This window comes from Chamaea fasciata, unplaced genomic scaffold, assembly GCF_029207755.1.
Source record: "Chamaea fasciata isolate MVZ Bird 193981 ecotype frontalis unplaced genomic scaffold, bChaFas1.0.hap1 SCAF_6, whole genome shotgun sequence".
NCBI classification, from domain to species: Eukaryota; Metazoa; Chordata; class Aves; order Passeriformes; family Sylviidae; genus Chamaea; species Chamaea fasciata.
The window spans coordinates 11393012-11418213 of NW_027094091.1; the positions used below are offsets into that span (position 1 = coordinate 11393012).

A 25202-nucleotide genomic window follows, 5' to 3' on the forward strand; every position below is an offset into this window, starting at 1 on the left:
TCTTGCTTGAAATCAAAGGAAGGACACTATACACATACTCACAGGCATTTCGAAATTAACAACAATTTTATGTTTCGAAAAGAAAAACAAAAAACTTGAGTCATTAATTCTGACCACCTCCATCCAACATCAAAGCAAGACACAATGATAGCAATACTCAGAAACAATTTACAGCAGCAGTCCTAGAACAGCTCCAAGATTAAAAGACACTGTATTTTTGAACAAAACACATCAAAGCAGCATCAAAAAGTATAACTAGATAACATTTCCTCACACCCACACCACAACAGATACAAGAATGTGCCCTTGCTATTTCACTTCGTAAAAACTTGTTGACAGAACAGCAGCCTCACCATGGGTGATGTTTAACTCGTTTCCAATTGCCAAGCTCCAGACTTTGCCTCTCACACTCGGTGGGATGCCCTGCCACCACAGCTCTCGGACTTTACGGGAACAACACCTGTTTAAAGTAAAACACATTATTCTAAGAAATATCTCACTGCCGGCTGAATTGCAAATATATCACCCTACCACTGCTGATGGGATTCAAACCAAAATGAACATCAACAGCCCAAGAAATCAAATACAATTTGCATACACTCATTCTTTAGTACTATTTTGCTTTGAACTGCAAAAGGAAATCTTTCTCCCTTCCAATGTAATGGCTTTATATTGACAGAAGCACGTCAATCACAATACACATAATCTGCAGCCACAGTTGACTAGTAAAAATTGTAGAGAAAAACTAAACAAATGGAAAGGAAGTCCACAGCTATGCCACTGCCTGTGCTAAAGACTGGACAGCTCCATACAAGACTGAATACAAGAACAAGTTATGGAAGTCTACCCCCTGCCCTCTGTCATCACCCTGCTGTGCAAACAGACATACAGCTTCCCACCTATCTCTGCACTTCCGTGCCTCTGGAAAAATGCATGAAGATTTGACAAGGACCAACTTTTTTAGGTGGGAGCTTGAAAGACATTTTAACAGAAAATAGGCTTTGAAATGGATGCAGCTGATGTTTAGCAATCTGAGAGCCCAGGAGAAGGAACAAAATAGCACCTAAGCACCAATGAAAAGTGGCAAACCCAAAACAATCTGTTTATATTTCAGTAGATTCTGAAAACTAAAATGTAGAACAGTGAATACATTGGGGAACTTCCGAATTCATAAACCAATAAAGGAAAAGGTGACCTAATTTTTACAGCAACCATAACAGACACATCTTCAAATACTGAAGACAAACATGTAAATCTAAAATTTGTTCAGACTTAGTTTATTTTACTTTGATTCTCCAGAAACATATTATCCAACAAATTCTGTCTGGTTTTTTTAATATATATTCTCAGGATAAGTGAATTTCATTGCTAAGCAAATTACAATTCTGAGTGCTGTTGGTTTGTAGTTTATGTTGTCATGGTGGTTGTATTTGGAGCGCTGGGGGCTGGTTTTTTTAAGATGACTAGCAAAGACCACCAAGGTACTTCATCAACTGCCTGTGCCACGCCTTTGGAGGAAATCTTCTAGCACTTAATATAAATAACTTTTTCCCTATTTCTCTTTTCCATCATTTGATTATCCCAGCATGTATACCATTCTGGAAGTAAAGAGGCTTCATAAACCATTCACATACTTCAATCTACATTATTATTACATTAACAGCTCAAACAGTCAAGGAAAGCTCATTTCTGATAAATGAATTATGTTCAGGTACTATGCCTTATGCTTGTACATTTTCTACCACAGATCACTCCTGAGTGCTTTAGTTTCTGAGTATCTTAAGCCTTCATTAAAGACAAGTAATAAGACTCAGCACTGCATCACTTCCAACCACCTTGCAGAAATAAAGATGTTGCTTATTTCTTTTGTAGCTGTCCAAGAATGATTTTCTAACAAAAGCTTCCAAGATCATTTAAAAATCATGCTTCCTAACTTTGCAACTTCTCTTCAGGATATAGACTGCAATTTTTAATTAAAACTCAATATAACATACTGTCTTACATAGTTTCCCAGTTGGGTAAGATTTCATTGTTCCAAGTTAAAACAGCATTGCCAATGCTGTCTTCCAGTTTACAGCGTTCTTCCAGTTGTTTCTTTCTCTTCTGGGCTTCTTTAAGCTCTGCAAAAAAGGAATTTCCTTGTTAAGTTATTAAAACCAGAAACTAAATATTCAGTTAGTCATGGCAACACAACCATGTAAAGCACACTGTGTTCACCCTGAAGTATAGTGGTCTTGTCAAATTCTGAAAATTTCCCAAGCACATAGCAAGCTGATCAGTGATTGCAAATATGAGTAAAGAATAAACTGGAACTATAAGTTTCATTTTCAACAGAAGGGACAAAAGGAATTAGATTGAAGAGTCAAAGAAATCATGCACAAATCTAACCACATTATTGACTTTGAATTGGCACCTCAGACAGCCAACAGCCTCACCTAGCAGAACAGGTCAGAGCATTCCCTAAGAAAGCCCCATTCTTCTTATGGCAGACTCAAACTAAAGGCCAAATGAATACAAATTTTTATTTTGTTCTCTTTCTTCTAGTACTATCAAGAAATCACAAGAGCCACATTTTTGATGCTACTTTGCATATGGATAATCTAAATGTTACACATCCCAAATGGAAACCTTCAGTTCATTAACAAGAAAACATACTTAATGTCTAGTTTAGATGTATTTTGCAGTTCTGAATTATCACGCAGGATTTCTTCCAGCATTATCAACTACTGCTTTTTCCACTGGCAAATTTGTTAGACAAATGCAGGCAGTCTCTACAGCAGGACATGGGTGTGTATTACTCACATGCTGCCTACAGTATGAGGAGGTGCTCCCCTGGCAAGCAGAACTCACTGAAGAACAGCAGTACCATGAACAAGGTCTTTGCAATAGACACTTTCTATCTGATGGGTCCACTTTAAAGCCCCACAGAAGCTGTGTCTGAGCAGAACCATAGCAACTGCCTCGTAACGTTTTCAGCCTTGATACAATACAAGCTCTGCAAGCCTGCTGAAATGCAGGCTTTCAATTTTTCTCTAACCAACAAGAGGGTGTTTACAGTCTTTGATCTCCTGACCTCTAGACAATGTATGGCTCTGCAAAGCTGTTCATCTGGAGTGGCTTTAGAGAAAATGGGTTTGTCATGGTATTTATCTGGACAGAATGACATACTCCAGTTCAATGACCTGGTCACATCAACCTGGTCCATTGCCTAGCAATCATCCCATTTTCCCAACTCACCCACCCTACATGCAAAGAAAGAACAGGGAAACTCATTTACACTACACATACAGTAGTAGATATATTGAACAGGAATCACATGAGGTTAGAACTTCACTGATAGGTTTATGATGTCCAAAATCACAAGACGATACTTCTGTTAGTGTGTCAACCACAGAATGCAAGTAAGTTCTGTGTTCATCCACCCTTTTCACTGTTTCATATGGTTCAAGGGTCTGGTCAGCTGGAAAAAAATATTTCCAGCAGGTCCCACTGGATGCAAAACCCAAGCCTGAATCTCCTATTATTTCAATGCTTGTTTTTAATTAGAAAACCCAGATGGACAAAAATATCAGCCAAAAGAAACCACTACCATCACTTCTACTTCATGTTCATGGTACAGTGTCACTAAGACACCTCTGTGAAAAATATCAGGCAAGAAATTATGAGCAAATCCTTGAGAAAGCTGTAAATTTTCGGTGAGAGATTATCAAATGAACATAACTGCATACATTTTCCTATGTGGAAAATTATGTGTTTATGAACTACAGCCTGAACAGGTTGCTTCCACCATAAAACAGACAAATATTCTGCAGTTTTAAGTGCAGTCTTCACTAATTTTACCAACAATCTACTTCAATATATTACCAAGTTTTTAAACCCACAAATAGATGCCACTCATTTAAGAGTTATGGATTAAAAAAAAAAATTTCCTGCTGGATTCTAGGACCATTTCTTTTCAGCTTGGGGCTGGGCTTTTCAACACAACTACTTTTGCTCCTCTCTCTTGGGAGTGATCCTTTTTTGAGAGGAGGCAGGGATCCCTCACATTACAGAGCAACAGACTGACACAAGTGCATTCCAGGTCAAATACCCCTATACTTTTCTCCTCTGAAGACAAGAAATTCCATCACCTCTTTTTTTTGCTTGAACCACCATTTCTTCGTACTGTTGCCTGTGTTTCTGAGCTTCTTCTGCTGGTTTTGCAGGAAGGTTCCTAAAAAAAATAATATTTACAGTTGGCATAACTGTCTAAATAAAATTCTAGACACTTATAAATGAAAAGCACACTCTGCTTTTTGTCAAAATATCCAGTCAAAGAGCAGAACAACAGATCCTTGGAAATAATCTTCTTTTTTTGCCAGAGTCAGCAGAAGGAAAGAACACTGACCAGCTATGACTACATTTATACACAAAATACGCTGAGTAATTTCCTTACATTTGGTAATTTCAGCATTTTTATTATTAAACCAACTGAACACACAGGCTGATCTTCCTAAAGAGAATACACTGGTATATACAAAGCTGGCCATTTTTGATTTGAACTGGTAAGATACAGGACTGTATTCTTTCTTACTGTTCACCTTGCCTAAGAGCTACATCCACAACTTTCTCTACCCACATATAATGACTCCCTAACCAAGCCTTTTCCCCTCTGCTCTCTGAAATCCCATCTCTATTTTAAAGACTTAACTCCCTCCCCTCTCTTCTAGAGCAACAAGTGGCACTGGAGTCATCCTCATATTCTCCGCTTATTAATACTAACAAAATATTTTGATTTGTGATTAAGGCTCTGCCATACAAATGCATGTACTCCTGTGTTGGAACATATGACCTTTCAGCTAATCACATTTGCAATTAACGTAACCATACATATCTCTTACAGCTACAGGATCTGCAAAACATCAAAACAGGAAATGACTGTTTTGTTCGTCTGTATTGTACAACATTGTATTTTATTCCTAGAACAGTTTGTATCTTCAGTTAATAGAAAAGCGATGCAAAAATTCACTTTCCTGTTCCTGTAAGGTGTCACACATCAGGCAGCTCACAGCCCCCAACACCATTAACAGAAAGCATGCATTACTATTTATGTAATCACACTGCGTGTAATGTACACATAACCATGCGATACTGGCCTATGAGTATTTTCCAAATCAAGATTTTTACTAGAAAAACAAAAGTAAATTTTCACATTGGTGAAGTGTTGGTTTGTTAACCACAATCTACTCTTTTTCCAGTTTCACTTTCATCTGCATCTTGTTTTTTTAATCCAAGTCTTTAGAAATTTTTTAAATTAGGGGAAGTCTGGAAAGGAAAGCCAGATGAAATAAGTCAGGTTTTGCTATCTTAAACTCTACCACTCAAACTATTTGTCCTATGTCTTAACATTGGCAACAAACATGTGAAATGTTTAGTATCTATAAAAATTCAACTAATACTTTTTCCAGTTGAAGCCAGAGGCACTATGGCATATTCATTGATTTTTTTACTATGAAGTTTTACCTAAGCCCTACAAATGAACGTGAAATCAAGAGCAGGTATTTTGGAAAAATATAATCTCACTCCAATTTTCTGTCTAAAGTCTTAAAAAAGAAACTACTCAAAACCTAATAGGTAAACATTAAAAAATAGTATGCAAACTATAGGTAAACAATTAAAAAAGATTTCTTAGTAAGAGGCAGATGACAGCACTGCTGTCCAGAGTAGTTTTCCCACTAGACAAAAGAAGTGATGCTTCAATTGTCTTCAATTTTAAAAATTCCTTTCTGCTAGGAGTTCCTCCCTCTATCAACAGTAGGAAAGAAAGCAAAATCTGAAGATTCTCCTGTAATGTAGCATCAATTCCATCTGTCTGAACACTGTACTGCTCAGTTTATCCCACAAAAAAGAGATTTTTAACAGACAGGTTTTAAACAGGTTTTAAATAGATAAGCTAGTATGTATTTTTCCGGTTGTACATAATAAAGCCTGCTATAACAAATAATCACTCTTACATTTTTCTGCATCTCCCAATGTATTGCCACATAGTCCATCAGCCAAGCCAGAAAGTTACTTAAGTCACCCTACAATTACACTACTTTGATATGAGCATTTTTCATACAGGTTTGCTGATGAAAACACAGACCATTGTTATGCCAGTTCTTCACACCAATGTGCAGCTATACTAAAAATGCAGATGTCATGCCCATAAAGTCAGATCACATTTATGATCATAAATTGACTAAGCATGACTGAATTTGTGTAATTCAGAGAGAAACACGGTAAAGCAGCTGCCGGTAAGTCACTTTGGAGTCAGTCTGCATATGCAAAAATCTCCTTGCAGTAAAAGGTATGAAACAGCTCATCAAGTGCTTGGCAACCCTTAAAATGTGATGCTGAACTCACTGCAGAGCAATCACCATACTGTTTCATTATTTATGGAGGCGTGGTCTTTCTCTGTGCAAACAGGACACTGTATTCTTGCTTCTCAATTTCTTCAGCATTTACCAGCTTTGTTTCTATGTTTAGGTTCTCTCGTGGAAAATAAAAATCCCTTAATCATGTTTAGGAGGTAAAATTACTCAAAACTAAGGCTCTACTATCCTAATTAACTCCCTTCACAAAAAGCCATTGCTCTTATTATAAAGTTCCCTCTGTTTGAATAATTTTTCTCATAATCAATTCAATTTCATATTCACTAGTCTGAAAAAAAAAAAAATCTACCGTAGATTTTAAATAATCTGTTGAAGTTAGAGTAAGCAAATACACTGAGTTAGAAAATCTTTACTAGGTTAATTTTAAAGAGACCCCCACTGTGGCATTTCCAAAACTTACGCTGGTCGGTCCTCTAAAATAAGTGCTGTAGTGGACAGTGGTTCAAAATCAAGATTCTTCCTCACATTCTGTTTAGGAGAGAGTGGTCTCTGAGCTCGTCCAGTTTTTTCTTCATATTCCTAGAGAAGAAAAAGACAGGGAAACTTACAGGAGTGGAGAGCACCAAGATGATGCACTTGAGAATTTAAAAAGGGATCTACAAGTCTTCAAGATAATGCCTTCACAACTCAGCCCTGCTGCAGTCGCTTTGAAGCTTTTCAACTAGAGCAACCTCAACGGAAAACAATGACAAAATTTATGTTCAGGAGTAAGTCTTGATGCTTTTTTCTACTCTTCTTATTTGTAAAAACATCTTAAGTTCCTCTGGCTGACAGCCTGCTTTTACAAACCATTGCTAAGAAGGACTTTACAAACAGCAGATACTATCTGAGGTACAAAAATAGGCCCTTTTAAATTTTTTTTTTCATTTACACAGTTTTGAAATTAAAGTCAAAAATTACGACAATCTCCATGTCTTAAAATCTCATTGTAAGATTTTTCCTATGCAAGCTGTTTTCATACACAACAGCTCAACAATGGGGAGAGAAAAAAAGGTTAAAATCAGTGTTAGACACAAAGTCCACACTTGTTACAACGCCTTGCATGATCTTAAATTACAATAGAGCATAACATGTTAACCTGTGTCTGTAACCAGACACTGATACACTGGAGCAAGACAAGCAAAAAGGCACTGAGATGTCAGGGTGTGCAGCAAGTGCCATATGAAGAGAGGCCAAGAGAACCAGGCTTACTCAGCCTCCAAAGGAAAAGGGAGCACAGGGACAAGTTGCCTGAGATGTGACAGAACTCCCGAGCTTGAAAGCATTCAAAGCTCAAGTGGATGAACCCTGAGAACCTGGTTAAAGTAGACTCTGTCCTGAGAGGAGAGTTAGCCCCTCAGAGGTCCTTCTACCCTTAATCACTGCATCACCTTGATCTATAGGAGAGGACTTGGCATTCAGGTACCATTTTATTTTTACTTTTCCTACAAACACTGGATTAAAAAGTAGCATACTGAAACTGTGACCTAATGGGATAAAACAAACTTTACACAACTTCCATCTACTTCAGTACTTGAAGTATTTCATCAAACATTAAGTATGCAAAGTATCAGTGATACACAACAAACATGGTCAAACAATCCTATGGAAAAATCGCATCCACATTAAAGTTACTTCTACATTCAACTTTATAATGATTCTTGCCACTTCCAAAACTCAAAGGCCTTCATGCACAGCTTTTTGATACTATTTCATTACAATAAAATTTAGAAAAACACAAATGTACACTATCAATGAGCACTATGAAGAGTGTTCCAGCCATAGACCTTTTCCTGCTAGCACAAAGTTCTGCAGATGGTACTGCTTTCTTTCTCTCAACCCAACCTCTCCATTTCATCAAAACTTCCTTGGGCAATAGACACAACGTTTTGAAAACAATGAGGTTCATTCAGTAACTAATATGGGATCCATCCCCTCCAGAAATGCTGTCTCCAATCACACCTTAAAAAGGGGATAGATGAAAACAAGACAGGACGCAGTGACTGTGGACCAACACAGCCTTGGTCTTCTACTCCGTGTTGAACAGTTCAATCCTAGTTCAAACTACTTCTGTGGGAGTCATGAGTACATGTCTGTGCAGCCCTCAGGACACAGAAAATCCCTATTTTCCCCTGTCTATTAACTGGGCACTGCCTCAACAATCAATCCTATGATGACTACATTGCTGTAATGGGAAACATGGTCACGAATTTGGAATGTCTGGCTCATTAATACCAGCTATTACTGCTATGCATGACATCAGTTTGAAAACAAGGAAAAGAACCAAGGAAAACGCATTTTAACTACAGACTAGTGCTTAGCTTTGTCAAGTAAAGGGACAGTGCTGATGCTGACAAAGCCAGTCACTAAAAAAACCTCCAGAAAGAAAATAAGGAAAAAAAAACCAAACAAAAAAAACCCAAAACAACAACAAAAAAAAAAACCCACAACTGTAAAAAAGGGATTGAGATAGAGAGCATATTCAGAAAGCACAGGCAGTAACCTCACACTGGTCACTTTCACAAACAAACAACTGAGAGTGACCAGTGTGTAAGTGCACCATCATAATGGGCTTCAGCTGCACCAGCTGCGGAGTAAATCCACTGTGCTCCCAGGAATGAAGCAAATGGCTTTTCTTTCTCACAGTTTCTATTAGCAGACTGATTTTTAATGAGTTCTTTTTCACAAATTAACATAGTCAAATATTAACCTCTCCTACTTCCTAAAGCATCTCAGAGTCTGACATTAAAACAGAGGCACCCAATGTTTATTATAGTAGAAGTTCTAGAAAAACTGCTTAATTTTGACTTATGAAAATTATATTCAGGATCTTCTTTCACTGAAAGCCAAGTGGAGAGCAAAATTGCTTTTGGAAAGTAAGAAAAAAATGTCCACACTGGGCTGCAATTTTATTCTGATTTGGAAATCTCTTTCAGCTAAGCACAAAGTTCCCCAGACCACCACTATGCACGTCCTTACAAGAATTTCTTGATTAAAAAAACGTTTTATTTCTAAATATGGACGGCTAGTTACAGTATCAGCACATCAGTACAATTTTGCAAACCTCTCAAAAGAGCCAAAGCCCACCCTGCATTTCAGCAAGTATTCACTGGTGTTCTACTCAGCACTACCCTACAGTAAAAAAGCCAGACCAGCACAAAAATGGGAGTGGCACATTTGATCAGATTACAAGTATGATTCCTTTGTAGCAATTTCATCCTTTTCAGTGGTAGCCAAAAAAGAATAAAAATGTCCCTTGGTGATATTATCTACAAGACTGGTTTTTACTTAGGGAAAATTAAAAAACCCCAACCCAATGAAACCTCCCACTCCAGTTTCCCCCCACCAAAAAAAACCAAAAAACCCAAACACCCCAAAATTTACAGAAAACAAAAGCTCATGAAAATTATCTTTTACTCCAGTGAGAAAAGAATGCAATTTCAGAGCACAATGTATTATACAGCAATGAAGCACACTGAAGCCTCCACAAACTCATATTAAGAGTATCTGCTGACTGAGCAAGTACAAGTATTTGCACATACAGGCACACTGCAATAGGCTGAGCTACACAATAGCTCATTTTAAGCTTTCTTCTTTTAAGCCAGACTCAGATCTCTTGCAGGTACAAATAATTCAGGATCTGTTTAAATGCTATGCTGCAATTAGGGGTTACTAACCTGATATGGTTGCAAGTTAATTTTAGGATCAGCTTAGGATGAGCTGACTGTTTACGATTTAAAACACAACCTTATCATTGGAATCATTTAGGCTTTCTTCCAGGTTTCACCTTTAGCTGTTCGCAAGAGCTGAACTAGGGTTTTAAGATGTTCTATAAGAGCGTACTGTAGATTAAAGCACTGATTTAAATAATCCAAACCAAACAAAGAAAACCCACAGAAACACTCCTCCCAAAACCAAGTTTAATTCTGGGTGGAACCTGCCAGCTTTGCAGTTAAGATGCAAGAAGCTCTAAATGTGCTGATCCTCTGCGATTCTTCAAGAAAGACAAGCCAACCTACAAAGGGCTGCTCAACAATCTCTACCGAGAGACGCAAATAACCCTGTAGAACACGGCAAGCGCTGAAAGACCAACTGCTCTACCCGGGAGAGCGCTGTGTGACTTCCCACACGCCCCGAGCCTCCCCAAGCACCAGCAGCACGGCAGAACCGAACATACAATAACACAAACTGCTCCATCAAGGTCATCTAGTTTTGGCCCCGCATGTTTAAAGGCAGCCGCTTTCCGACGAAGCCGAGTATGAAATATTCATGCTGGGTGCCGGAGCGGCAGAGCCAGGGCTGCGGGACTCCGGCTGCACGGGGGGCACTGCAGGGCAGGAGGGACGGCCGGCACAGCCGGGGCTCCAGCCCGCAGCCCCCACGCTCCGGCACCCCCAACACCCGGCAGGGCTGTGCCGCCGCCTTCCATCCCGGCGGAGTCTCTCCTCGCACAAAGAGAATCCCCTTTCCTGTCAGCTGGTTCTCCCCCGGACTCGGTGAGGCGACTGAGAAGCGGACGAGGCCGGCTTCACCGACACGCCTTCGAGTCCCGGTCGGCCCGGACCCCCGCGCCCCGCAGCTGCCCCGCTCACCATGAACGCTGCGGTCCCTCACGGGCGGCGGTGCCGGAGCCCCATTGCCCGCCCCGCACCGCGGGCCTGGCTCCCGCCGCCCGGGCCCGCACGGCCTCGCGGGCCGCCCGCCCGCCCCGCCCGGGCCGCCTCCCGCGGGTGGGTCCGGCCGGGCCGCCCCACCCCGCCAGCCGCGCTAATCACCCGCGGAGCCGCCGCACACCATCGCTTCTCTCCGCCTCGCCCAGCGCTGCCTGGGCACGCACGGCTCCGCCTGGCACACGCTTCCCGCCTCCCGGGCCGCCCTGCCCTGCCCGGTGCAGATCCGCGTCCATGACGGGCAACCCAAACCTCGCACAAGCTCGTCTGCATTAGCCGCAGTCTTTGTCATCTCTCTCCACTGGTTTCCCACACCGACGCTTCCCCTCCCCGCGTCCCTGGCTCCGAGACAGGCGTTTGCTTGTACCGAGTCCCGCTGCTGTGCCTTGCTGAGACAGCCTCGGTACCTGCCCGAAGTGCAAGAGCAGCTAAAACTCACCGACCCCTACATCAGTGCCAAAGGAACAGCAGCAGCGTTGTGCTTCCTACAGCATAAGCATCTTTTCAGTACCACTCATGCTTTGTCCACCTCTGACAGCTCTAAGAGACAGATACATAAACCTCTTCTACAGTTCGGACAACTTTCACGTTACCTTTTGCTAAGTATTTTGCCTCAATCCAGATAGAATGTCAGCCTTAATTTTTCTTTGTCCAAAGGCTCTGTTATTTAAGTCATTGGAGACACCCAAGTTATTGTGGCTCCATCTTTGGTAGACTTGCATTTTTAAATATTATCTATTGACCTGCAACTGTTGCCAATTTCTCAGTTCTGCACTAAAGATTTCATATTCCTAAATATGACTGACTGTGGTTTGCGGTTGCCACGGTGAATCACTCACAATCCTTATCAAAGTCTGATCCTCAACCCCAAAATGAGCAGCAAGGACTGACCTGAAAGCAACTGGTCACTTAAGTATTCTTCTTTCCAAGGGTGGCTTTACAGAAGTTAACTCATTTTCTCATAATTGCTAGGTGCTATATCAGCTATTGTTCTCAACCTGTGACTATTTCTATTTCACAGAGGCAGCGACACAATTCCAAATACAGAGCAGCTCACTGTTCAAAAGTATCTCAGCTTCATTCCCACCACTGCCAATTACTTACAGACACCTGCCATCCAAACACCTCACGTCAGAGCACAAGTCAACGCAGCTCACATGCAAAACACTACAGGCTCCAGTGCTAATGCTTTATCTCATGAACTATCTGAAACTAAGCTATCACACATATCAAAAACCATTCATGTAAAGTTATAGCTATAACATAGCAGGCAAAAAGCAGCTCCTGAGGAAGAGCACCCCTGGGTGGGCAGTGGTATTCCGGCAGTACATGTCTGTCCTTTCACACTGAAAACAGAATGATATTGCAGCTCTTCTGCAAAGCGCTGCCTGGCACAGAGGGATGCCTGGTGACACAGAAAGATACTAAGGGGTGAAAGCGAAGTACTCCCTGTAATTCAGACCACAGCTGGCCACATTACAGTTGGTAGCAGTCACTATTTTTAGATTGCTGCATTTACAACAGTACCTGAGACTAGTTAAACAGGTTATGTGCAAGATTTAATGACAGTTTATTTTTTCCACTGGCCTCACTCAGCATATGGAATAAGAACTGGACCAGAATTGCAGAAGCAAAAAGAAAACTATTTTTTCCTGGATTTTAAATCTTACCACTACCTCAACAGTGCTTCAATGTTCCCTTCCATTGTTTCATGACTGTCTAATGCATGTCCATCTGAAATCTCTTACCTTTTCTACATGAAATAGTCTACCAGACAAACTTAAGCTGGTGCACACTCAGCACTTCACTGCCCCCAACCCCCCTTCTGGCCCTCACACCATTTCTGTGCCTCCATTACACAGCCATGAGACTTTCAATATTCTGGACTGGGGAAATGATACCACCAAAATCACACCTTTTGTTCTGTTCCATTAGTTTGGTTACTCTGCAATGCCTGCTGTGGGGCAATGTAAACATGAAAGGAAAAGGAAAGGAATATGCAGCAGGACTACCAGATCACGAAATTTGTGATGATCTTTGGGTTGGAAACTAAGATCTGATTCTTCACATGGCACCAGGCCATAAAGTAATAATTATAATGAAGACCCTTATACATACAGTAATCAAAGAGAATTTAAGGAGATTGAAACCTCAGGCAAAGATCAGATTATGATACTATCCTTCAAAACTTAACAGAGAATATGTGCTTCTGAGTTCAGATATTATACTTTCAAACAACTTCTTAGGAAGCTTTTTATACAACTTTAAAACTGGTACAGAACCATTCTGAAATGCAATTAATTTAATAGTTACTGATCTAACAACCTGAGAAATCAGAATTGCACGCTCAACCTGTACACTTTAGTGATCTGCCAAGTTCTACAAATAATTAATGGTTCAAGAACCATCAGCCCTACTTGCTTTACACAGCTCTCTCTGTATATGTATGCATTTATATTTAATCCTCTTACTTTAAAGAAAGGATACCTGAGCAGAAGATAGCAATGACATGACAGAACTTGACTGTAATAACATTATATATGTGAAGTTTTATCTTCCACCAGGACACCTTTCTCATCTTTAGTACCACAGTATTTTCCTGTTCCATATTTTACAAATTAGGAATGCCTAAGCAATGTAAAAGATAAGATACTAAGGCCAGGCTGTGAGGAAAACCTCACGCTAATTTTAAGTATCATTTCAAGTGCTCTGAAATTTGCTTCTTTTCCCCTCGAAAGCATCTACTTTTCCTTTCAGATTACAGGGGATACAGAACCTGGGCTGGCAACTGATGTGATTCCAACACAATCACACTAAAGTTAAATGAATAAAGTAATTCATACATCTTACAGAAAGTTACGAGTAAAGCAAAAGAGTAAGAAGCCATATACTCTGTTTTGCAGTCCTGTGCTCCAACCACTGGACTATTTGAACAATTTTTCCATATACATATTTTTATAACACCATATTTTGAGCAATGGAAGCATTAGATTAAGGAACCTTTAAAACCTAAGTATAGACAAGGCCTGGTTAGTTCTTCCAAGAAAGAATAACAGTTTGCTGTTTCAAAGTCTATTGCTTCTAATCATTCAATGTGCTGTGTATCAGATGGTTCTCACTCCTAGGGTTCACATTTCGTTTGTGCTATATGTAAATAATTTAAGTGGGTTTTGGTTATATAGAGTGACATGCTTAATTAAAAAAAACAAAAGGAAGGAAAATATTTGAAGTACTCAGAGACAAAGCACACCATGAACCATTTTGCTTAAGAACAGCTTTTTATTGTCAAAAGCGGGATCTTCAATCAGATTGTGCAGTGTACTGTTACAAGTGACTCCAACATGAGTCACAGTAACAGCAAAAAACCAACACCCTCCTGCTTAGAACACTGCAAAGGACACAATTTAATCTGCACTTACAAACGTGTACACAGTTTCCCTAGGTACTGACACTATATGGTAGGCCGCAGTGTTAATCAAATGGAAACATCTGCAAGAAAGGCCTCCAGCAGGACAAGCATCTGGGAAATGTCTGAGCAAGAGAATACAAGCCAAATGGTTGTTTTATTTTACTGCTATTTTCTGGTGAGCATCTGCCAGAATAAGATGCTATAAACACCTGCTTTCAGCATATCCCATAAACATCACTTCCAGGGACTGGAATTCCATTGGATATGGACTTCATGTGAAAACATAACTTTGTTTAATCTGTATGCCTGCTCACTGATCTCTTCACCTTAATTATCTGTATAGTCTCAGCATCATACCCTTCCAAATAATCTCTCAGCAAGTTTTTCTTCTGACATTTCACATTAGTGCTGAAGTTGCAGAAGAAAACTTACCTTTCCTAACTAGTCTCAAATAACACTCTCTTACTGCAGCAGAAGGTCATGCCAGAACATGACACTAAAATAAGAGGACTCTCCATGCCACATCAACCTGATGCTGACACCACTCTGAAATGGCCAAAACTCCAGGTCCAGGTTAACTCCTGGATATAGAGGGAAGGAGTCACGGGAATATCACATTTTATCTTGCAAGTTCTCAAATCAGTTGCAAATACCAACACTTGTAATCTTCAACATAGTGCAAAAGTCACCCAGGAATTCCACCTACTTTGCAATGCACAACAACTTGTATTTTATGGTGTTCAGAGACTCTCCTGGCACACTGTTACTGTTTGCAAACAGTTGTCTGTGTAGGTAAGTATGTGCACACTTGTATCTAGCTCCATGACTCCAGCAGGCACACCCAACTAGAGTAGGGAAAGATACTTCACTTGATACTTTTAACCATATTCTGTGCTCCCCTGTTTCCAAATCTCTCTGCTAACTGCCTCTCTCCTTCCTCATCAAGACTTGGGTATCTTTAAGGGTCTCCGACCTCTTCAAGTTTGATGCTTATCTGCCCTTGGAAATTACAGAAAAATAAGGAAATAAGTCCACTGCATTAAAACCTCTGAGTGTTTTTATTCCACCCATGTTTGCTTCTCTGATCCCTGAAATTTCCTTAGAAATTGGCACCAGCTTCATCCATGCCTAACAAAAGCTTCTTTTGTACTCATACTGATAGTGTGCGCCATATTCTCTCTCATCACTTGTCCAGATCCTTGTGCACTCTTTGTTTAATTTTACAAAAAAAGAACCATATCAAAATGTAAATATTCCTCAATACAACCATCTCCACAACTTAAGGTTCACAGTTGATAAGAAGAAATTGTAGGTTTTTTTAAGCTACAAACAAAAATATATATATAACATATGAAGGAGGGCAACATACCTTCATAGTGTGGCTTAAAGTGATGACTGTTTTCAGGCTGTAATATTCATGAAGCTGTTTCCACAGAACTTTGTCATGCTCAAGTGACAACTTCTCAATAGAGCACAAGAAAATTATGTGGAAATACCAACAGGCACGAAAAATTTGTAATAAAATCAAGGCAAAAAATAGGATTAAGAGTCCTCAGGGAGAGAAGGAGAATGAGAACATAAAATTAGCTAGTCTTCCTTCAGAAAGACATTTCAGGAAAAAGCACAAGTCTGGCTTTTCAAAATCCTTACATCCATATCTTCAGGGTTTTCAGTAACACACAGTACCTCCCATTCATTTTACACAGCTAAAGAACATCAGCTTTGTTTGTTGTTCCTAAGTGAGCATGGTAAGAGTTAGCCTTTCAAAACCTGTATTTACCCCCATTCTTTAATTTCAGAGGAAGTTTGAGATGTATAAACTTGAACACAGACAACGAAAACCTCTGGGTCGAATTTCTTATGAGCTTGCTTCTGCTTAACACACAATTAGCACACTGAAGTCTAGCAAAGCTTTCTCAATTTTACAAGTCAGCAATGGAAATGTTCCAGCCTCTGGTTAGAATGGGCAGATCCACCATAATCCTAAGGGGCTACACATTCTGCTTTCAAAAATTTACTGCCAGCCTTCCTTCACAGCAATGCTTTGCCAAGTGTTTGTGCAATGCAACAGCCAAAAGCACGTGGTGTTATTTCCAGGCTTGCTCTTTACAGACATCTATTTTCATTCAAAAACCCATGAAGGGAGAGGGGGTAATCTGAAAGCCTCCTGTGTGTTGCCAGTGGAAGGTTACTACAAGGAAAAACGCTTATTGACTACACAAATAAGTCAATATTTAAGTATCTTTCTATTAGCACTGGAAGACACACAAATACCAGTTGCATGATGAATTCTTATTTAACACAAATGAGAACAAACTTCCACTGATGTTTCGGATGTCCTGAAAAGTTATAATCTCTGGCCTTGAAATTTTGGATATAGAAAGAGTTGCGTACTTGATACTCAAAATTCAATCATTTTTCCATGAATTTGTGGCTTCCCACATTTAAAAATACTCTTGCACTATCCTCATTCATATTCCAGTTAATGTTAAGTATCAACCTTGGCTACAAAGTAACTGTCCCTTTTGAGACAAAGAGAACTACTTCAAAATTACTGCACTTCCCTCAAAATATACCACCAGCATTGAAACAGACCCTGCAGCAGAGACCAGCAGCTGACATTGTAACTGCAGTACCAACTAACCAAGCTTATACTTCTATTTAGTATCTTTACTCCTGAAAGCAGATACTTCTACTCCAACACTGCCTGCTACACCTCTTTTGGATCCCTCCGGCTTCCAGGGCTTTTGACCCCCACAATTTACTAGGCATTCTAGAGAGGGAGAAAGCTAAAATAAAAGCTTGAAATCTGGAAAAGGAGGAAAAAACTTCTCACTTCCTTTCAAAAACACTTTGTAGCTTGTCATAGCTATTTGAACCAATACTCAAAGCTTACTGTTTTCTATTATTCATGGTTGTAACATATTCTGTACTTTCACATGTCGTTACATATGGGAAGAAGTACCAACAGCATCAAAAGCAGCACTTTGTCAGCTACACTCCACTAGGTTATGACACCTGACTGGGTCATATTAAATGCTTTTATTATTAAAATACTCAGGAAAAATCGTCCTGACAGAGTATTAAATCACCCTTTCATTTACTGCGAATGGAAGATACTACTCTTGCTTTATCTGTTTAAATGTGATTGCATTTTGGTTTGAGGCAGGTGATTTTCAAGACAGGGCAAGGGCAACACACTCTTTGTGGATTAATACAGCCTGCTGGAATTGCTGAATGATCTATTCAGCACTGTTCTTGTTGGGGGGGAAAGAAAAAAACCTTTTAGGACATCATCATTGATATGATAGGTTTCTTTTGTTTACTTTTTTTTATTTACCTTCACAAAAGTTAGATGCCCTTTACATGCGATTACAATAAAGGTATTTGTAACTGGATCCAGAAGGAAAGACAGGAAACAGCAGTGCATTAAGGCAAATTGCAAGCTTTGGGTTGTAATTAAGCGAGGAAGTTAGTTACACCTTTATTTCCAGAGAATGTAACTATAGGCATAGGTTACACTAACCACAGTAACTATACCTTCTTACCCTGCGCTTGCTTCTTGTTAAAAAAAGGAACTCTGCCACACAGATCTAAATCCTGCCTTTCTGAAGGCTGACAAATAGAAATGAACCCAACAGTGAAGAACACAGGAAGTGACTCATTTACACCCTTAGACTTCTCATAGAGAACACAAAAAATGCACTACACAGTTTCTAGCTTCCAAGTGGCAGTGAAGTCAATGTGCACTCACCCCATTGGCAGCAGTAGCCATCAGTCACAATGACTTACCCAGGCTGCCCAAAGACAAACTCCATATGAGCAGAAGACAGCGCTCTATCCAAAGCTGTAGCTGTAGCTCCTGCCAGAACCAGCAGCCAGCTTGAACCAACCACTTCCCTCCCAAAGGCCCCGAATGGGCCATGTGAATACAGCAAAGCACAGCTCAGACAGATGCTCACAAAAGCTCGGTATTTTTAGGCACTGCCGGCCACTAGCAGAGGCTGCAGATGTGTGGATGCGGAACACGAGGCAGCAGCTCCCGCCCGCACTGCTCGGGCACATGGAGCTGCACGAGAACCGCCACACATCAGCAGTCTGGGGACTTTGCTCTGCTTTGGGCTTTTTTTAACCTGGAGAAAACACACTCCTTGTAACCAGAGATTTTATCACTGCCTAAAGCAGGGGCTGTAGTAAATTCTTTCCATAGTTCTTGCTGGGTGCTGTTGCTTTGAAACTCTTTTCCATCTAACAGATCCAAGCCAGAAAACAGACTTTGATAAAATCACTTTACTCCATCAACTAGGATTATAACTTAAATCAAGTAAAAATTGAATTATAATGAACCTAATTCAACCTACCAGGTTTTTCCCACAGAAATGTTAAAAGCATTACTGCTAATCCCATAACAAAGCATCACCTGTGAGGCAAGCAATTTATTTTCCTGTTTCAAGAGCTCATTTTCAATTTATCATGTGCTGTAGAGTGAGCCTTTTCAGTACAACTGACCTTAATTGACTGGAATGTTGACCCCTCACACATAGCCATATTCTAATTATTACAGAAAATCATCTGGGAAAATTACAATTCCCAAGTTAAAAATCATAGTTATTTTTAGTTATTAAGGAACTGCCATTAAAATTTTTAAATATTCCAACATGGAATGTCAGCAAATGAAATCATAAAATATTTAGACCTGAATTTTTGAGTAAAGATTGTAATTGAAAGGTCTCAAGTGTTAGATGTGCTGAAGTTTACCAACATTGAAACTTCAAAAAATTAAAATATTCCATTCAGCTCTGACTGGAATTCATATAGTGAACGCTAAATTGTACAACCCTCATAGGGTCAAAGCACACTTGGAAGGGGAAAAAAACCCAAAACTTGCTGATTAAAAATGGATTTTGCTATTATAGAAAAGAAAATTAAAATAAATACACTATTTTAAAAAGTAATTTAATTTCACTGGGGAAGAAGGCTGTAACATATCTCTAGGATATAGCCAAAATCAGTCTTTCCTCTATATGCCTTATTCTTCTAATACACAAAATCTTGACAGTCCACATGCAAACAAGTTCTGTGAAGAGAGATCACATGAGGGACAACGAAATGAGATGCTGGTTACCTCTTCTTGAATCTTTAAAGGAATTTCTTTTGAAGAGCATTCACTAACAAAACTGGGGGAGAGAAGTTGTTGCAAATAAATGGTATTTACCCATACTTCTGTGCTTGCCAAGCTTGAAAAGAGTTTCTAAAAGAAACAGTGGCTGCAAAGCCTATCTCAATTCTACAGTCTAGTGGGAGAGATGAGAATTTAAATTCAGTGGTTATTCTTGGTGAGGTACTGTCATCTGACTTAGCGCATTTTCAAACATCAATTGCAAAAGCAACTCGCATAACCAGTTCTGCTCAAGCAGAATTCCTGAAAAGAACTGATATAAAAGATTAATCATGCAAACCTCCATTGCCAATGCACTTCCAGCTTCCCCAAGATTACTCATTCTGACAGCTTCTAAGCTTTAAAACATTTAACTGGATAAAAAATATACAAAAGCTCTCAGTGACCCAGTAAAGCAACTCAGCCTGAGCATATAACAATATTGCTTCTTCTTCAGAAGACGAATACTCCCATATATTTTCAGCATTAAAAACAGGACAAGCAACATCTTAGGTGGAGTGATTTCAATTCCCACATTGTCAAAATACAGTATGATGCTATGCTGTATGTACACTTGTTGAACAAGTGAGTGCTGTCAGAAGAGTTTTTAAGGGCTTGAGAAAAGGCTCATGTGCTCAAAAAGCCTGTCTGGCCATTGTTTTGGTGAGGGGTCACCTAAATCAGGCTGTGCTTTTAGATGTTGATGAGGCTCAATTAGTGACTTACAGCACGACTTATGACTCAACGACGACATGTCAAAAATAACTTCACAAAAGCACCAAATCATTTAGGAAGGATTAGTTATTGTTACCCAAGAGGCATTGGAGACAATTGTTTTAGACTGCAATTTTCTAGAAACTCACTAATGGTTGGATGCCATATCACACAATAATTTAATGGTGACTGTTTTGTAACAAATGTCATACAATCAAAGTATATGTAATATAAAATAGTTTGCCTGTAAAGGAAAAATATTCACAGTACCACCACCAACCACAAAATGTTAATAAATTATTTACCCACTTATTAAGGAACAGGCACTACAATAACATACACTGCTAAATGTCAGAGTACTGTATTTATTATGCCTCTTCAATTTTGTCCTCAAAAATCTTTCGTGAACACTTCAGAAACATCAATTGTGTCAAGACAAGCTGCAGATAAAATCTGAATGGTTGAGTACGGTTTCAAAAAGCTGTCTCAATTTCACCTTTACAGCCTAACTACAGCTAAGAACAGTCACATGACACATGGATTTCCAGGATACTCTACCCTGAATTAAGCAGCACAATCCTTCAAATCAGCATTTGCATTTCACACACAGCAGCTGGTTTTGAAGTTTTACTACATGGTCTCTTTCCATGCAAACATTACTATTTCCACAGTGCTCTGAACAAGGAAGTGACAACTGAAATACAGAAAAACCTCCAAACACATAAAAAGGCTACATTCAATCCAAAAATCCCACATCAAGTCAGACAGATTGAAAGAGGCTGTTTTCTTGTCACTGAAAGAGCAGCTCATGAACTACTGACCACACAGCTGGATTTCACAAGATTTTCCCCACTGGAAAGGCAAATCATTTGATTCAGTAGCCAAGAGCTTGGATTCACCAGTAGTAGAACCAGTTCGCTGAAATGCTGCTTTCAACAGTGTTGGAAAAAGTGAGTTTCATTTAGATTTTTATTCTCTTATGACACATTAAGGAAGGCTCTTCATGCCTCACATACTCAGGGTAATGATGAAGTAGAACACATTCTTCTGAACAGCACTGTTGTAACAGAAGTAAAATTCCAATGAAGAGCCTTTTCTGGTACTGGAATTGTGTGCAACTCAAACAAACAGGCTGCACAGTCCTATATACAGATCATAAATTTAACTGGCTTCTTCATTCACCATTAATCCTAACACAGAATTAAACAAATACCTTTTGTATTTTCTTTGGGTCTTTCTGTAAGTTTTCTCCAGGAGGCACTTTTCCAAACAACTTCCATCGCACATCATTTTGTTTTTCAAGTCTTGCACTCTGCTTTCTGGTAAATAAATTCCTAAAAAAAGAAAAAAAAGAGAAAAGCTTTATTAAGAAAAAAGGTTGATTAATTATAATAAAAAGAAGGATGAACATTTGCTAAACTTATGTATCCTAATCATATATTTTAACTCCTCTTGTGGTTGTGCTGAGCTTCCCAGCTTCAAAAGGTAAATCATGCAGTATTATCACCATACTAGTCAATGGACTTGGTTAAATTATAACTTTTAATAGATTTAAAAAAGAGTTCATTTTCCAACTTTCTAAATGTGGACACCTTTTTTAAGTGTTCCTGGAGATCATTCAGCCTCACTCCTTTAAAAAAAGACTAAGACACTAAACCTCTTGCTGCACATTCCTTACCCACCTGTAACAGTACATTACTACCAAAAATCACAGAAACTTTGGAGACATAGTACCCTTTTACTGTATTTGATCTGCTTTCATAAAAGATTATTTTTCTAAATAAGCTTAGAAGCAACTATCAAAACACATTAATTTTGAAGTCTCTCTGAAATGTCTAATATTTACTAGCTTAAACACTGTAGGAACGGTTATAAAGCTAGATGTAAAGCCACTGAAAATTGGATTCCTTTAATTGACATTGTTAGTTTTTAATCCTAAAGTGATTTGTCAAACTTGCATCTTCACACCACAACTACTTTTTCCCAAAACTGGACACGCAGTACAGGCCAATCTCCATGCTTTAGATCACACTCAGCTCCTCCAAGAGCACAGATATTCTACTCCCATGGCATGCCTGCATCATTAAAGCAACAAATTTTCTTTTGTCCCACTGTCAAGTTTATCTCATATTCAAATATGTTCAGGTTAGTTCCATTATTCACCCACCTCAAGGCAGGTTTTTCTGGAAAATGACTATCCTTTTTTTGCTCCCCCATTTAAAAGAAAAAAAAAATCCACTGAGACAAAAGCTTTTTTGCTACTGCAATCAACAAGCAACTCCAACACCTTTCAGACATAGAAGCTTCCATTCTGACATTACCGGTTTTCCTTACAGTTTCCACTTTAATGCCCTATATGTTGGCCCATCAGGTACAGACTGTCTCTTACATTAAAAAGTGTGATAGTTTGGGAAATAAAACTATATTGAGTTTCACATTCTAGAAGATCTGAACACATGTCTGCAACAGGAACAACCTAGGCACTAAAAAGTTGCTTTTTCCTGGTCACTTTCTATCAGATGCCGTGAACAATACCACAGCAATACCAACAGAAATAACATTGCTTGAAAACAAGAGATACATTCCATATATGAAAAACAATTGAGGTTATAACAAAGTGTGCTGAAATATATTATAAAGTTAATAGTATGCACTGCCATCCTTAAATATGCATATATTTATACAAATTATCACATGCTTCTGTACCACAAGGGTACAGTTACCTTGAAATTCAATCCAAGAACAGATTATCATATTAAAAGATAAGAACAAAGTGTTTATGTACAGAAACCATGCAAGTCAATTACAACTGATGCCAAAGCTAAGCAGTAACTGTATTTCTCCAAACTCCTTCAGCTATGCAGAGATTGCAAGGTAACTAAAACCTGAGAGGATGGATCTGTATCATCATTTGAGAGAGTTACCTGGGAAATAAAACATAAAAACAGACAGACAAGAGAATAATTTATATACATACATACATACATACATACATATATATATACATATATATTTATACATTTATATATATAGTCCATTAAAATTGGAGAAATATCAAGCAAGTTCTCAAATACATCTAAGAATAAAAAGGAAAGCATGACAGAAATAACATAATAAAATCTACTGCATGTAATAGGGATAGACTGGACAGACTGGCTGTTCTTGCAAAAGGTTTTTTTTCAGGTTGTTACTCCTTCAGAAGCAAGCTAATTCCAGACTCCAAAGCATCTTCAGAGAAAACAAGAACTTCTAGCATCGGGGTGACTGGAAGAGCCCTGTAAGGAGGCACATCTCTGTGATAGTTCTGTGCACATTCAAAGCCTTTTGCAAACAAAAGCTTTTCACTGCACTTCATTAGCACTGCAATAACACAAAAATTAAAGGCAATTTTATCTCTGTCTCTATCCACATTAGAGGTTGCTAGCACAAGTGTATATACAAGCAACAACTCCTTCAGTCTCCTCGGAGGGATTTTAAGAACAGCAGCAGGTCTTCACCCTCAGAGCAAAATAAAGATGAATTGGAATGATAAATTGTAACAGCTCCCTGCTGCAAGTGCCGGCATAAGATGAGCTAAATATGAAAACCCAATCTCTCACACTTCCTCTCAATTCAATTCCACAATCCCAACTATCTACTTTCCCTTCAGAGGCAGCGTCATAATAAATAATCTGTTCTACAGCTTATCTAGCAGATGGCACAGCACTTGATGAGCTCACTCTTCTCTATCCCCACATTCTAGGGCACCAGGCATCTCTTCCTCCCTTTGTGCTATGTCAGGGATTTCCAGGTCACTTTTAATGTACATGTATATTGAACTGAAGGCAGCAGGCATGGTCAATACACAAATTTCATCCTGCACTGTCCTTTTCCTCACGCCTCTGTCTGGGCCCAAGTCCCAGTGTGTGGTTGATGTCCACACTGTTTACAAACTCCAAAAAGTCTTGAAATTCCCCAAAGGCTTGACATTATCAGCAGCCACAAATCAGCACAATCAGATGTAGAACAGCCAACTACAATCTGTTCTTGCATGGACTGAGGGTACACAGCATGAAACCCTGATCTCCCCCAGACTGAAACACACCAAAGGTAATCTATGACAGGGTGGCATGGAAGGAGGAGAAGGGATCCCACCTAATTTGCACCTATTCTGGAAAAACTTAAGGGGAAAAAACCCCAACAACAAAACAAAACAAACAAACCAACCAACCAAACAAAAAAGAACTATGGAATATTCTCTGTTTCAATTTCTACAGTTTTGTAATAAATCAGGACAACACCACAGGGTCCTGATAAAGCCACTACTTGAGATTCCTGAACTGAAAGTAAACCCTTAAAATATGCAACTGCCTTAGGAGGAAGTTTCTGCTATATATATGTCAGAGCAAATAACTCATAGCAAAACCTTTCATTTTTCTGCTGCTACAGCACAAAAAGGAATTACTTTCCTCCTATTCTTATAAAGCTCTCTTGGATTTTCAAGAAAAGCACAAAGCTGTTTCACCTCTGAGCAAATTCACCAAGAGAAATTCCACACTCAAGGTAATTTAAGGAGATCTTACTAACAGAAAATACATGTTAACAAGAAGCAAAGTTTCTCTATTTGAAAAAACAAAACAAAACGCTGAACAAACAGATCTTTATTCCAAAGATGAGTGCAGAAATTCTAGGGTAAAAGATGTCAAAGCTTCATTATAAGGGTTTTAAGATAACAAAAATAAATTTGAGATCTTGAATGTAAAAAAGGACTGACGTGCCTTGAAAGAAAAGATTATGTGCTCATCATTAGTTCAGTCTCACTGTCCTCTTCACAACTATCAGAACACATAATGATGATTTACAATGGGGATATTAACAAG

The 25202-nt window shown here is 39.1% G+C and overlaps 1 protein-coding gene across 1 annotated transcript in view; it reads right to left on the reverse strand.

The window, feature by feature from the left end:
- Nucleotides 1-25202, reverse strand: part of TBC1D14 (TBC1 domain family member 14) — a 62821-nt gene that overhangs the window by 22148 nt on the left and 15471 nt on the right. Inside the window, exons 3-7 of the mRNA XM_066185412.1 lie at nucleotides 21557-21677; nucleotides 6814-6932; nucleotides 4131-4213; nucleotides 2003-2120; nucleotides 354-460 (exon numbers count right to left, since the gene is read on the reverse strand). Coding sequence (XP_066041509.1) covers nucleotides 354-460; nucleotides 2003-2120; nucleotides 4131-4213; nucleotides 6814-6932; nucleotides 21557-21677 — 548 coding nt within the window. The remainder of the gene's footprint in view (nucleotides 1-353; nucleotides 461-2002; nucleotides 2121-4130; nucleotides 4214-6813; nucleotides 6933-21556; nucleotides 21678-25202) is intronic.